The 16,184-nt window shown below is 44.7% G+C and overlaps 1 protein-coding gene across 1 annotated transcript in view; it reads left to right on the forward strand.

The window, feature by feature from the left end:
- The window catches only part of LOC124717097, a 357,007-nt gene that overhangs the window by 77,147 nt on the left and 263,676 nt on the right, over positions 1-16,184 (forward strand). The window contains exon 11 of the mRNA XM_047243803.1: positions 10,058-10,243. Within this exon, the coding sequence (XP_047099759.1) occupies positions 10,058-10,243 (186 nt within the window). The remainder of the gene's footprint in view (positions 1-10,057; positions 10,244-16,184) is intronic.

The raw sequence follows: 16,184 nt of genomic DNA on the forward strand, positions 1-16,184 counted from the left end.
CAACCTGCAAACAGCCCTACACATTACATCGATGTGGAGCGAGACTCTGGTAATGACACACTGATGCATCATCGCGTCGACCTGCCGCGCATGTCAGTGCCGCTAAACGACAAAACAACTGAGCCCGAGGATGCTGCCGATAGGTGGCCCGACAGCATAACGGCAGGAAAGGTGTCAGTGACAGAGAGCAGTGGACAAGTGTGCTGGACGAGCTGGCCGCCTCCAGCCAACCACCAGCTGTGCTCCTCAAGGTCCGAAGTCTGACTCGATTGGGCTGTCCGCAAAACTGTGTGAGTCAGTGCCAAAGTAACTGCAGTCGCTCCAGCTCAGCACAGTGTCAGCGTGTTGCCTTCAAGCAGTGTGCGAGTCCTTTGGGCACCACTGTCACTATTACACCAGCAGGCAGGTGCTGCGAAGTGCATCATGTTGAATAAACAGATACTTTGGTCGTCGATAATATATTCTCCTTCACTGTCTACAACAGTCTCCTAAGCTGGGCTAACTTTTCAATTCTGCAACTATTGAAATTGTGGGGTTTTGAGGTGACGGATTTGTCGAGCCACGTTCAGAGTGCATTTTCATTTGGAAAGGATGTCCCTTGATGGTTGTACGATAGAGTGCGAAAAGGGTGAAAAATGTGGCAACGCAATATCAGGTGAATAAGGTGGGTGTGGAATGACTCCCCAACCTGACTACTGTATAGTGTTTTTTGTCAGTGTAGCAGACTGTGGGTGGGCTTTATCGTGGAGTAACATCACTTCGCACAGCATTGTCAAAAGCTTTCTGTAAGTCTACAAATGCTAGAAACGTGTGTTTGCCTTTCCTTAATCTATGATAAGTCATAGGGCCAGTATTGCCTCGCGTGTTCCAACATTTCTACAGAATCCTAAGTGATCTTTCCCAAGCTCGGCTTCTACCAGGTTTTCCATTCGCCTGTAAAGAATTCGTGTTAGTGTACAGCTGTGACATATTAAACTGATAGTTCGGTAATTTTCACACCTATTAATGCCTGCTTTCTTTGGGATTGGAATTATTACATTCTTCTTGATGTCTGTGGGTATTTCGCCTGTCTCATACATCTTGCTCACTTGATGGAAGAGTTTTGTCATGGCTGGCTCTCCCAAGGCTGTCAGTAGTTATAATGGAATGTTGTTACTTCTGCGGCCTTGTTTCAACTTAGGTCTTTCAGTGCTATATCAAATTCTTCACGCAGTATCATATCTCCCATTTCATCTTCATCTACGTCAAATTCCATAATAGTGCCGTCAGGTACATCAACCTTGTATAGACCCTCTATGTACTCCTTCCACCTTTCTGCTTTCCCTTCTTTTCTTAGAATTGTTTTTCCATCTGAGCTCTTGGTATTCATATAGGTGGTTCTCTTGTCTCCAAAGGTCTCTTTAATTTTCCTGTAGGCAGTATCTGTCGTACCCCTAGTGATATATGCCTCTACATTCTTACATTTGCCCTCTAGCCATCCCTGCTTGGCCATTTTGTACTTCCAGTCGATCTCATTTTATTGATGTTTGCATTTCGTTTTGCCTGCTTCATTTACTGTATTTTTATATTTTCTTCCTTCATCAATTAAATTCAGTATCTCTTCTGTTACCCAATGATTTCTAATAGCCCTAGTCTTTTTACCTACTTGATGCTCTGCTGCCTTCACTATTTCATCTCTCAAAGCTACCCATTCTTCTTCTACTGCATTTCTTTTCCCCATTCTTGTCAATCATTCCGTAATTCTCTCTCTGAAACTCTCTACAGCCTCTGGTTATTTCAGTTTATCCACGTCCCATCTCCTTAAATTCCCACCTTTTTGCAGTTTCTTCAGTTTTAACCTACAGTTCATAACCAATAAATTGTGGTCAGAGTCCACATCTGCCCCTGGAAATGTCTTACAATTTAAGACCTGGTTCCTAAATCTCTGTCTTGCCATAATATAATCTATTTGAAACCTTCCTGTGTCTCCAGGTCTCTTCCATGAATACCACATTCTTTCATGAGTCTTAAAGCAAGCGTTGGCTGTGACTAAATTATGCTCTGTGCAAGATTTTACCAGGCAGCTTCCTCTTTCATTCCTTACCCCCATTCCGTATTCTCCTACTACTTTTACTTCTCTTCCGTTTCCTAGTATTGAATTCCAATTCCCCATAACTATTAAATTTTTGTCTCCCTTCACTATCTGAATAATTTCTTTTATCGCATCATACACTACTTCAGTTCATCTGTGGAGGTAGTTGGCATATAAACTTGTACTACTGTAGTAGGCGTAGGCTTCGTGTCTATCTTGGCTACAATAATGCGATCACTATGCTGTTTGTAGTAGTTTACCTGTGCTGTTTTTTTATTCATTATTAAACCTACTCCTGCATTACCCTTATTTGATTTTGTATTTATAACCCTGTATTCACCTGACCAAAAGTCTTGTTCCTCCTGCCACTGAGCTTCACTAATTCCCACTATATCTAGCTTTAACATATCCATTTCCCTTTTTAAATTTTCTAACCTACCTGCCCAATTAAGGGATCTGACATTCCATGCTCCGATCGATAGCACGCCAGCTTTGTTTCTCCTGATAATGACGTCCTCCTGAGAAGTCTCTGACTGGAGACCCAAATGGGTGAGTATTTTACCTCCGGAATATTTTACCCAAGAGGACGCAATCATCATTTAACCATAGAGTAAAGCTGCATGCCATCGGGAAAAATTACGGCTGTAGTTTCCCGTTGCTTTCAGCCGCTTGCAGTACCAGCACAGCAAGGCCATTTTGGTTAACATTACAAGGCCAGATCAGTCAATTAATCCAGACTGTTGCCCCTGCAACTACTGAAAAGGCTGCTGCTCCTCTTCAGGATTCACATGTTTGTCTGCCCTCACAACAGATACCCCTCTGTTATGGTTGCACCTACGGTGTGGCTATCTGCATCACTGAGGCACACAAGCCTCCACGCCAACAGCAAGGTCCGTGGTTCGTGGGGGGTTTTCTGCCACATGTATATAATGAAGTCACAAAGTGACGTCCTCTGCTGTATGTATATAATTATTGTCAAGTATGTCTGCTGTATTTTTACCGCGTATCACCATTGTGTTCTCTGCTTTCATTGACCTGATCTCTGTTTCTTTGTGTGATACATCACATAGCCGCCATCTTGTTTTTTATTTCATTATGGTAGTATTAATTGCTCTTACCTTTATCCCCTCATTAATTCTTGTAATTATTTTGTAATTATTTATAATTTTTGTCTTCGACCATTTTGTCTTGGTTCCAGAAACTTCCCACATTGTTGTTATATTTTACTGGTAATCCACTATGTTTGATCTTGCAGCTTTTCTTGTCTCTTTAGTTTGGGGAATGCTATATTTACTTCTGAATATATTTCTTGACTTCTTTGGTTGTTTTGATCCTTACGGTATGTCATTTCTTCTGAAAAAGTGGACTAGTTGTCCATGATGATCAGGTATTTCTGTTTACACTACATGTGACTTGTAGTCTCATCTAATGACCCCCTGCGGGTTCGGGGGTAAGAATAGGCCTGCGGTATTCCTGCCTGTCGTAAGAGGCGACTAAAAGGAGTCTCAAACATTTCGGCCTTATGTGATGGTCCCCTGTCGGGTTTGACCTCCATATCTCAAAATTTTTCCGAAGAGCGAGCCGATTGGGGAAGGGCGCCTTACTTGGTGCATTGTGGCCATCTTGCGTTGAGAACTTTCGCCAGGTTATTCATCGTTGCGCTGCAGTCCTGCCTGCTCTACATCTCTTGGGCATGGATACGCTCCTGCGTGCACTTTCTGCCAAGCAATGTGCAGGGCCACTTCCTGCACTGACAGCGACCATGGACCACATGTCACCTAACATCCAGCACGGTAGCCAGTCCGTTGTGGTGGGGCCGCCATGTACCCTGTTGGTTGTAGCCCCCTGACAACACAGGGATCACTCTACTGATGCCTGCACTGTTAACTCCCCATGTATGCCAAGGAGTAGATGCCCATCTCCCTGGGGCATCGGGACTCCCGGGAATGGCCATCCTGCCAGGTGGCCTTTGCTGTGGCTGGGTGGCGCCCGTGGGGAGGGCCCTTGGTCGGAGTAGGTGGCATCAGGGCGGATGACATGCAATAAAGCGTGGCACATCTTCTCTTGCTGGTGGCCAGCCACCAGCAGTCTCTAAGCGTTCGAGAGCCCATTTTAAAGGTAACGTTTATGACTCCAAATCGTTCCCTTCCCTCGCCACGCCATGGGAGGGACTAAAGGCATTGAATGAAAGTGAGGCGTATTCGCCCAGGTATCTTGTCTGTACCAGAGCTGATGGGGACTCCTTTATATCCCTGAAACCTCAGTTCTTTGTAGAGCATTTAGAGGACAAGTTTGGGGAGGTGGAGGGCTTGTCCAAAATGCGGTCCGGATCGGTGTTGATAAAAACGGCATCCTCCGCCCAATCACGAGCCTTGCTCGCTTGTAATAAGCTGGGGGATGTCTCCGTTACTATCATGCCCCATAAAAGTTTGAATATGGTCCAGGGCATTATCTTCCACAGGGCTCTCCTTTTACAGTCTGATGACGAGCTGCATGCCAACTTGGAGCGACGAGGTGTCCATTTCGTCCGGCGCATCCACCAGGGTCCGAGGGATCATCAAGTTGCCACCGGTGCCTTCATCTTGGCCTTCGAGGGTGACACATTACCTGAGAAGGTCAAGGTGATGGTGTACCGTTGCGATGTCAAGCCATATATCCCTCCCCCGATGCGGTGCTTTGAGTGTTGGAAGTTCGGCCATATGTCTTCACGCTGTGCTTCCGGCCTCGTATGCCACGATTGTGGTCGACCCTCCCATCCTGATACTCCCTGTGCCCCGCCTCCCATCTGTGTGAACTGCATATATGTCCTTAACTCTCTTCACAGCGATTCTGTACCTCTACAGACACATTTAGAGGCTGTCGCTGTTCGGGTGTGGACGCCACAGGCTGTTACCGTCTGCAGTATTTACCTTACACCAGATGGTGCTGTCACGCAGCATGTCCTGGCTGCTCTGATAGCCCAATTGCCGCCACCTTTCTTGTTACTGGGCGACTTCAACGCCCATAACCCTCTGTGGGGTGGGTCAGTGGCGACAGGTCGAGGCGCCACCATTGAGCATTTATTGGCACAGCTCGATCTTTCACTTTTAAATGATGGTTCCTTCACACACTTCAGCGTGGCGCATGGCACGTACTCCGCCATCGACCTTTCGATCTGCAGCCCTAGCCTCTTACTGTCTGTCCAATGGAGAGTGCATGACGACCTGTGTGGTAGTGACCACTTTCCTATCTGTCACTGCCACAGCGTCAGTCTTCTCTGCGCCCTTGCAGGTGGGCTATGAATAAGGCTGACTGGGACTTGTTTTCCTTCACTGCCGCTATTGAGCCTCTCTCTAGTGATGACATTGATGCGGTGGTTCAATCGGTCACCACGGGCATCGTTACTGCCGCCGAATCTGCCATTCCCCGTTCTTCTGGGTCCCCTCGGCGGCAGACTGTGCCTTGGTGGTCGCCTGAGATCGCTGAAGCGATTAAAGATTGCCGGCGGGCGCTCCAGCATCACAGGCGACATCCCTGCATTGAACACCTCATCACCTTCAAACGGCTGCGTGCGTGGGCCCACTGCCAAGAGTGGATGGAATGTCAGAGCCTTTCTTATCGCACCCACCATTCTGAATCCTACAATGCTCCATTCAGTGAGTGGGAATTTCACAGTGTGCTTGCCGCTTACCCTGATACCGCTCCCGGGCCAGATCGCATCCACTGTCAGATGCTGAAACACCTTTCAGTGGACTGCAAGCGACGCCTCCTCGACCTTTACAACCGTCTCTGGGTCGAGGGTGAGTTTCCGTCGCAATGGCGGGAAAGCATTGTCATCCCCGTTTTGAAACCAGGCAAGAGCTCTTTGGAGGTGGACAGCTACCGCCCCATTAGCCACACCAACGTTCTTTGCAAGCTTCTCGAACGGATGGTGAGCCGGCGCTTGAATTGGGTACTGGAGTCTCGGGGACTTCTGGCTCTGTCTCAGGGTGGGTTCCGTAAGGGCCGCTCCGCTGCCGACAATCTGGTGAGCCTGGAGTCGGCCATCCGCTGCCTTTGCCCGCCGTCAGCACCTGGTCACTGTCTTTTTCGACGTGCAGAAGGCATATGACATGGCGTCATCACATCCTTTCTACACTTCATGGATGGGGTCTTTGGGGCCCTCTGCCAATCTTTATCCACAATTTTCTGTCGTATCGTACCTTCCGCGTGCAAGCCGCAGCTTCCCATAGTTCCTCCCAAGTCCAGGAGAACGGGGTACCACAGGGATCTGTCCCCAGTGTCTGCCTGTTTTTAATTGCAATAAACGGGCTCACTGCCGCGGTGGGAAATTCTGTCTCCGCTTCCCTGTATGCTGACGATTTCTGCCTTTACTACAGCTCTACTGGCATTGCAGCTGTTGAACGTCAGCTACAGGGTGCTATCCGCAAGGCGCAGTCTTGGGCTGTAGCGCATGGTTTTCAGTTTTCGGCTGCCAAAACCCGCGTTATGCATTTCTGCCAGCGCCGAACGGTCCATCCTGAGCCGCGGCTTTATCTTGACGGCGAACTTCTTGCTGTGGTGGAGACCCACAGGTTTTTGGGTGTACTTTTTGCTGCCTGGTTGACTTGGCTGCCTCATATTCGGCAGCTTAAACAGGCATGTTGGCGGCGTCTAAATGCTCTGCGAAGCTTGAGCCACACCAGCTGGGGCGCCGACCGATCTACCCTGTTACAGCTCTACCAGGCATTAATCCAGTCTCGTCTGGATTATGGGAGCCTGGCTTATGGCTCAGCATCCCCATCTGCATTGCAGGTGCTGGACCCAATCTTACACAGTGGAATACGACTTGCCACTGGTGCCTTCCGGACCAGCCCTGTGGACAGCATACTAGTGGAGGCAGGTGTCCCTCCCCTGCAGTTACGGCGCCAGCATTTGCTGGCCGGTTACGCTGCCCATGTTTTTAGCTTTCCTTGGCATCCAAACTATCGTCTTATTGCGCCGTGAGGACCCACCTCTATGTCACTGCGGCTCTGTTTTATCTGTGGTCCACATTTTATTGGAGTGTCCACTTTTAGCTGTGCTCAGGCAGACATTCGCACTGCCTGACACGCTCCCTGCCCTTTTAACAGATGACCCTGCTATGGCTGGCTTAGTTTTGCGTTTTATTCGGGCAGGGGTTTTTTATCATTTAATCTGAGTGTTTTTTTTTTTTTTAGTGTTGATTCTGGCTTTTGGCCTCCGATTTTAAACTGAGTTTTTAATGTGCTCTCAGTGGTTGGCTTTTTTTTTTCCTCTCTCTCTCTCTCTCTCTCTCTCTCTCTCTCTCTCTCTCTCTCTCTCTCTCTCTCTATGGTCGGCCAACCATCGTCACACTCTGTGTGATTTTAATTTGTTTTGTCTGATCTCTGTCGGAGTCTTTCTTGTCCCGTGTCGTCTGACGTCTTTCCTGCTGTTCGTTTTTATTCTCTTTGGGCGGTTTTAATTTTTTGGAAAAAGGGACCGATGACCGTTGCAGTCTGAGGTTTTCCAAGGGACCGATGACCGTTGCAGTCTGGTCCCTTTAATCCCACAAACCAACCAACCCACCTAATGAATGTTTGACTCTGAGAAATCACTCTTGTAGTCAGGTGTGACCTGAACTTCTTTTCAATGATTAGGTATCACAAATTTGGTATTGCAAGAAATTTTGAGTGATATCCAATACTTGCTAATTGGAAACATGCCACCTTTTCTGTGCGCTTTAAACAATAATCTTCCTTGCTTTCATATGTTTTAAATGTGTTTTCTATGCCCAGGATCTATCTGTGCCATGCATTCATCCACGTGGCATCTGATGCTGCTTTTCCATACACAATAAAACTTACTGTGGACTGTATCAATGGACATACCAAAGAACCACTGATACTTGCTCATGCATGGAGGCTATGCTAGTATCTTATACATCCTTACCTACCCAGTCTGTCAAGCCTGGAACAAATGAAATAGCCACTGAACTTCAGCAGTTACATCAACACGAGTAGTGGGCACATATCTGTATTAATTTGGAGTCCAACAAGCATTCTGTTATATACTTTAAAGTTGAGATTTTTGTATATGCTATAACTTGGAAATTCGTGACTCTTCCCAAACCCTGGCCCTAAACTCCTCATCTTTCATGCAGTTAATGTGTCCCACACACAAATTTTTTGTGTACCACATATGATTTAAAACTTTATGCACAGACACCACTATATAAGAAAGTAAAATGTATAGTACATTTAAAAGTTTCAGGATTCTGAAGAAGATATTACCATTTTGTGGAGAAGTGTCAGCATTTTATAGAGTAATTCATCTATAAAAGTTTCATAAGTTGGATAGGATCATTGTATTTTTAATTGTAGAGTGTGTAAACAAAAAAGATATTCCATTAGCTGTATAGCAACAAAGCCTGTATAACGTTATGAATTTTTTAGAAGACAATAAAGCTTCGCAGTTGGTAAACCTTGTGGGGTGTAAGGTCACAGTCCACAAAACTCTTCCGTTCCAAACGTTTTGTTCAAAACTGCGCTGGACGTCTTTAGAGGTGTTGCTCCTCCATTGAGTCTTGCTGACTGATGGTCAGACGTCTGAGAGTAACATATATACTGTAGTAAATGGGTTGTGACCAGAGTGACACATTATAAGCAGATCTAGTTTGCGATGGAAATGGAAAATGACAGCAAAATACCTTTCTAGGATGTTTTAGTTATGAGACAGACTGATAGAAGTTTGGAACATGAGGTTTTCCAAAAGTAAAGCACACGGGCAGATATTTACATAACAAATCCAATCACCATCCACAACAAAAGAGATGTGTCATTAAAAGCCTTGTTGATAGAGCCGAAAGAATTTGCACACCAGAATACCATAATGTTAATTTAAAACTTCTGAATCAGGCTTTCAAGAAAAATGGCTATTTGGGGAAAGAAGTAAGCAGAATTCTACAACCAAATAACAGAAAGCTGAAGGACGAACATGAAAGAAACTATTGAGGTATACAGTTTTTCTCTCTTTTATTAAAAAAGTAACTGGTCAAATCAGAAAGAGTTTACAGAAACATAACACTAGGCCAGTTTTTAGACCAACAAAGAAAATAGATCAAGCACTTCAGTCTGTAAAGGATAATCGCCTTCCTCTGTCAGCATGCGGTGTTTATAAAATTCCGTGTATGTGTGGGAAAGTTTATATGGGAAAAACCGAGAGAAGCATGAATATACTGCTAAAGGAACACAGAAGTCTTTACTGACTAGGGAAAATAGACAAATTGGCTGTAGCAGAGTATGCTCTTCAGTCAGGAAGTCACAAAGTGAAGTTTTCTGAAACAAAAATTGTATCTTCAGCAGTGAACTATTGTCCGTGGCTCTGTAGAGGAGCCATTGAAATATACTGACGTAGGGATAATTGTAATAGGAAAGAAGAGACTATGAAACTGATCAGCATATGGACTGTAGCTCTGCAGAATCACTAAACAGTTTCTTATCTTTGACAGCCTGATAATTGATAATTAAGTTTTATCTTTGTCAATGACCATCTCTGCTTATCACGTGGAACTCTATGTCCCCTTTTCTACAGTATAGATGCCGCTCTCAGATGTTTGACCTGTAAGTTGGCAAGATTCAATGGTGGAGCAATGCCTCTGAAGACGTCCAGTGCAACTCTGGGCGAAATGTTAAGAACAGAAGCATTCATGGACCACAACCTTATAACCTATGAGGTTTACTAGCAGCAATGTCATCTGGTCATGAAAGCCTTCTTTTTGCAATGAAGCTTTCTTATAAAATTTGATTTTTCCACTTTACATTGAGCCTACAGCTTTGAAAATTTTGTGAAATGTTCCTGATATGTTATGTATTCAAGTACATAATAATCAGCTTTTTTGTAACAAAAGTAAAGAGGAGTTAACTGGTGGGTTCAGTCCACTTGTTACCCCCACTCAGCTGTTTGTTACAAAAATTTACAAACGGTACCAAGTGCTCTAACACTTCCAGATCACGTTATATTTTGCAGATGTGTTCTCCAACTTCAGCAAACATGCCCCCAAAAAACTCAGAGATTACACCAGAAGAGAAACCTTTGAAAAAAAGTGTTAGAAGGCCAAGACATGATGGAACTGGCGGTGGACTTCCAGTGGAGAGTCCTGAGGACTGTAAAGAAAATGGTGTTACTAGTGGAGATAAAAATCCTGCCTTGGAGGTTTGTACACAGTCTCATTGGTATTTTCACAGTACAAGTGAAACACCTGCAGCTGTCCTTTTGATGCTATTTATTATATAGCAATCAGTTTTAGTTACCCAATACATCATCTTCAGGCCTGTATGCATAAATAGTAATAACGGCATCAACAACTTGCCAACTATGCAAATACAAAGACAGATTGAAAACAGAATAAGAATCGAAGACAATACTATACAAGTAAATTTACAGTAATCATTTGATAAAACCAGCAGATACATCAATTGTCACATACCTAAAATAGAATTTTGTATAGTATACTATAACAAATTTCCATTCTGTACATTGTACAAATGTTCTATACACTAATAAAATCATTAATTAAATATTGCATTATTCAAACTACTAATCTATAAAACTTAACTGTAGATAATGATGGATTTATGAGAGAAACTACATCAGAAACAGGGAAATCAAAGAAATACACATTGATGTGCAAGTAGTCCTTGCACAAGAACAGCATCAAAAATATGTTAGTGACAATATAGACTGATGAGCCAGAATATTACAACCACCACCATAGCTGGCTCGTCCACCTTTGGCACAGATAACAACAATGACTCATTGTGGCAAGGAAGCAGTGAAGTCTTGAAAGCTGCTGGAGGGAGTTAGCACTACATCTGAACACACAAGTCACCTAATTCCTGTAAATTTCAAGGAGGGGGGTGATGAGCTCTGATGCCACACTCAATCACATCCTAGATATGTTAGATTGGGTTCAAATCTGGTGAGTTGAGGACCAGCACATCAACTGGAACTCGCCACTGTGTCCCTTGAACAACTCCATCACAGTCCTGACCTTGTGACAAGGTGCGTTGTCTTGTTGAAAAAACCCACTGCATTGGGAAAGATGATTGTCATGAAGGGGTGTAAGTGGTCTGCAACAACATGTCTCTGCCCCGCAGTACAGGTGTCAAGGAGCCGGTCCTCTGGAAGATGGCACATTTATGCCCTCCCATCGGAACGGTGAAGAAGGTATTGGGATTCATCAAACCATGCAATGTTCTGCCACTGCACCAACATTCAGCGCCAGTGGTCACATGCCCATTTCAGTCATAGATGCCGATGTCGTGGTATTAATATTGGCACATACATCGGTTGTCGGCTGCAGAGGCTCATCCTTAGGCGTGTTTGGTGCATTGTGTGTTGAGACACAGTTGTACTCAGTCCAGCTCTAAAGTTTGATGTTAGTTACACCACAGTTCACTGCCTGTCCTGTTTTACCAGTCTGCCCAGCCTGTGATGTCAGACATCTGTAATGAGGGGTGGCTGTGCAACCCCACGATGTCTGAATGTGATATCACTTTGGTTACACCACGTGTTGAAGACACTTGCCACAGCACTCCTCAATCACCCATCAAGTCGTGCAGTTCCTGAAAATCTTGTGCCAATCCTCCAGGCAATCACAGTCTGTCCTCCTTGAAACTCAGATAGATCACACAGCTTCCCCATTCTACACACAGACAGCACACCTACTGATGCTACATGCACCGTGCATGTGTCTGATTTGCAGTCATTCCTCGTTAGGTGATGCTGCTATTGCCTGTCAGGTTTATATCGATGGTAGGTCGGTAGTCATAATGTTCTGGCTGATGAGTGTAACTATAGCTATCAAAATGACTATAAATATATCTGGGTCACATCACCCTTATAAAGTGCTAAGCTGAAAGCCGAATAGAGGCATATTTATATCATATGCATAAAATGAATGTCCAGGAATGTATCAGAAGACCAAATGTAGAAAAACACTATACACAGAATATACAGACCCAAAATAATGTTCAGGGTGCACAACATACATGCATCTTTGTGCAAGTAGCCCTTGCAGGAGGACAGCCTCAAAAAATCTGAGAGTCAGTATAGGTAAAGCTGTCAAAATGAATATAAGTACAGCTCTGTCACATCAAAGCTATAAAATGCTGAGGCGCAAATTGGAGAGGGGCATACTTGTGTCATATGCATAAAATGAGTGTCCAAAGCGTATCAAAATACCATATAGAAAACCACATTTGTCATAACACATACAAAATATATGAAAAACCCCAACAAGATACAATTCAGGGTGAACAACATCTTTGTGTGAATCCATCCAAATATCACGCACTACCATAAAACAAATATCAAACAAGAACTACTATCTAAAACTTCCTGCCAGATTAAAACTGTGTGCCCGACCAAAACTCGAACTCGGGACCTTTGCCTTTCGCGGGCAAGTGCTCTACCATCTGAGCTACCGAAGCACGACTCACGCCCGGTACTCACAGCTTTACTTCTGCCAGTACCTCGTCTCCTACCTTCCAAACTTTACAGAAGCTCTCCTGCGAACCTTGCAGGACTAGCACTCCTGAAAGAAACGATATTGCGGAGACATGGCTTAAGTCCCGAGTTCGAGTCTTGGTCGGGCGCACAGTTTTAATCTGCCAATAAGTTTCATTAAAGCACACACTCCGCAACAAAGTGAAAATCTCATTCTGGAAACATCCCCCAGGCTGCGGCCAAGCCATGTCTCCGCAATATCCTTTCTTTCAGGAGTGCTAGTTCTGCAAGGTTCGCAGGAGAGCTTCTGTAAAGTTTGGAAGGTAGGAGACGAGGTACTGGCAGAAGTAAAGCTGTGAGTACCGGGCGTGAGTCGTGCTTCGGTAGCTCAGATGGCAGAGCACTTGCCCGCGAAAGGCAAAGGTCCCGAGTTCGAGTCTCGGTCGGGCACACAGTTTTAATCTGGCAGGAAGTTTCATATCAGCGCACACTCTGCTGCAGAGTGAAAATCTCATTCTGGAAACATCCCCCAGGCTGTGGCTAAGCCATGTCTCTGCAGTATCCTTTCTTTCAGGAGTGCTAGTTCTGCAAGGTTTGCAGGAGAGCTTCTGTAAAGTTTGGAAGGTAGGAGACGAGGTACTGGCAGAAGTAAAGCTGTGAGTACCGGGCGTGAGTCGTGCTTCAGTAGCTCAGATGGTAGAGCACTTGCCCGCAAGGCAAAGGTCCCGAGTTCGAGTCTCGGTCAGGCAAACAGTTTTAATCTGGCAGGAAGTTTCATATCAGCGCACTCTCCGCTGCAGAGTGAAAATCTCATTCTGGGAACTACTATCTAACTTGTGTAAATGTCAGAAACTAATAATATACATTCACATAACATATAGTATCTGTAGATCACATGATACATTATCAGGAAAATCAAAGATGAAAAAAACTTCATATATACCCAATGTTGTACCAGAGGTTCAGGTACTTACGAAAAACCATAATTATCGCCAATAATGTGTGTGTAATCTATTCTTATCTGGACAAAGCAGTCAACAGAGACAAAATGCAAAATCACAAAAAATGTGTATATGCTCGATCCTACTTTTTTCCTTAAAATTAGAACTTTCTTTGATAAAGACAGAAAAAAGTCTTTCTTCCAAGTGACAGTGGAGGAGTGAGAAGGTTGAAGAAATTTTCCTTTCTCGATTTCGCAAATTCCTTTCTCTATCTCTCAATTCCATTTTGTATATCAATATTGTATTTGCATCAAATGTTCTCGGTGCACTTGTCACGTTAATTCTCTAGCAGAATTTGAGTTTTGACAGTATAAGAAGAGTAACTGACTATTGAAGAAGTAATGAAATCAGACAGGTGGTGTAGTAGTTTGCACTTTGATCAGAAATTAGATTAGCACCATTAGTGAAATATCCACAGCATCCTCATTTTCATCACAGTGTGTAATGTGGCACATATTCCTATGTTCCCTTGGTTTCAAATGTACACTTCCATGCACTGTCAAGTGCATGGTCTAATCTGTGTTAAAGTTGTTGACACACATTCAGATTTCCACAATCTCTGATGAACGAGTGTGAGCAGTTTGAAGTGGGGGTTTACTCTGTACCTACTCAAACAGGATCTTCTGCTTATACGGTTTGTACAGACAAAAGACTATTCCTTGCCTGAAATGAAGTAGTTAACTGAATAAGTCTCCATTGTAGAAACAGGTACCACGGCTGGTGATAGGCTATCCAGTCGTGCTGCAGATCGGCATTGCGAGAGTGAGGATGCAGCCTTCTTGTCGGTGATAGGTTCCCACAACTGTCAGAAAGACACCTCATCATGAGAGGGCAGTGATATACTGTCGACGTGGTGGTATCAGCCAGACGAACACCGGGTGGCTAATTCTGTCCACCAGTTCAGGAAATGGTAGTGGAGGCTACAGCAGGGTACTACTGAGGAGCTAATCAGTACATTGTGCTGCATTTGTCTTAAGTGCATCCTGGCACACTGCTGCTGGGGCGTGTGGGTAACGCAGATTGGAGCAACTCAGTTGAGCGCTGCCTCCCTATTGCTGACGGCATCGGTGGCAGCTAATGGCATATCCTGGATGGCAGAGCAGTCAGTAGGAAACTTTCTTTGTCCTCCCACGTCATACCTGGCTACACACTTTACATGGTGCCTCAATGTCCTATGTGTCCTAAGCAGTACTTTCTGGGGAGTGGATCAGATCACCCTCCTCTGTTTGTACCGATCCCTTGTTGTTTAAACCTAGACTATTGGTACTTTGTTTATATGTCTGCACGTTCATCTTATAGTGTCCTAACACAATCCACCATTGTGGAATACGTTTAGGCGCTGGTGGCTTTTACATTAGCCCAGTTAAGAGTCTCTATGCAGAAGCTGCTGAGCTCCCATGTCAGATGGGCGTGATGTCCTCCTCAGCAAGTATCCGTGCCAGTCATCCTATGCCCCCTTTTTCGATGACTCCCTTGACAGTCAGTGCGGGGTGTACCTTTCTTCTCTGTTTACTCCTGGAGTTTGCTTTTGGCTATTGCTCCAGCAACTTAACTTCCCGCTACCTGCTGTATTCCTGATGGGTGTGAACCCTTCACTGCCTTGGCCTCATGCAGTGGCCTGTGTTCATCTTTGACTTCATTCACTTCCAAAGGAAACTACTCTGGATTTGATCTATCTCTGTAAGTTTCTCAATCTTCACATGCAGATTAGCGATAGCACCTTCGTGTACACTGATGGCTCTAAGCCCGACTGTGATGTCGGCCCTACCTTCGTCATTGGCACCAACCATTTCCAATATTGGCTTCCAGAACACTGCTCAATATTTATAGCAGAATTCTTCACCCTTTAGCAGGCTACCCAGTACATCCATAGACACGAGCTTTCCAATTGTGTCATAAGTTTCAATTCTCTCGGTGCCCTTCAGAGCCTCTATGTGCTATTCACATTCCATTACTTAGTGCAATGGGTCCAAGAAAGCCTCCACTTGCTCATTAAGGGAGCCACAGTCATGTTTGTGTGGGTTCCTGGTTACATTGATCTGATGGGAATTGAGGCTGCTGATGCTTCTGCCGAAGCTACAGTCCTCCTACCCCAGCATGCTAGCTTTTCCATTCCTTCGGATTATCTCCGTGTTGCCTTCTGTTGCGGGACGGTGTCACTTTGGCATTACCACCGGTCTTCTCTTCACGGAAACAAACTCCATGGAATTAAACCTCGCCCAATGGCTTGGCTGACCTCTCGGCCTTCTCACTCTTCTTGTCATGAGGAGATCATTATAGCTAGATTGCGTATTAGGCACTGTCTTTTTAGCGGTAGCTGTTTGTCAGGTGGCGATCCCCCACTACTTTGTGCTCATTGTCATCAGCCTTTGATGGTTCACCATTTCCCGAGCCAGTGCCCTTTTTTAATCGCTTATGTTCCAGTGTGTGCTTGTCATTTGAATTTTAGCGGACGATGCATTGGCTTTTAATCACATTTTACTTCTTATCCATCATAGCAATATGGTGAAGGACATTTAATCTTTGGTTAGGGAACTCCGCTGTCTCTACAGCGTATTTTGTGGACCTTTCTCCGAGGGAAAGTCCTTGTTTTGCTGTCTGCCCTTCTGTCAGCAGGCTTAGTGTGTAGTAGTTTTTAACTCCTT

Source organism: Schistocerca piceifrons, chromosome 9, assembly GCF_021461385.2.
Source record: "Schistocerca piceifrons isolate TAMUIC-IGC-003096 chromosome 9, iqSchPice1.1, whole genome shotgun sequence".
Taxonomy (NCBI): Eukaryota; Metazoa; Arthropoda; class Insecta; order Orthoptera; family Acrididae; genus Schistocerca; species Schistocerca piceifrons.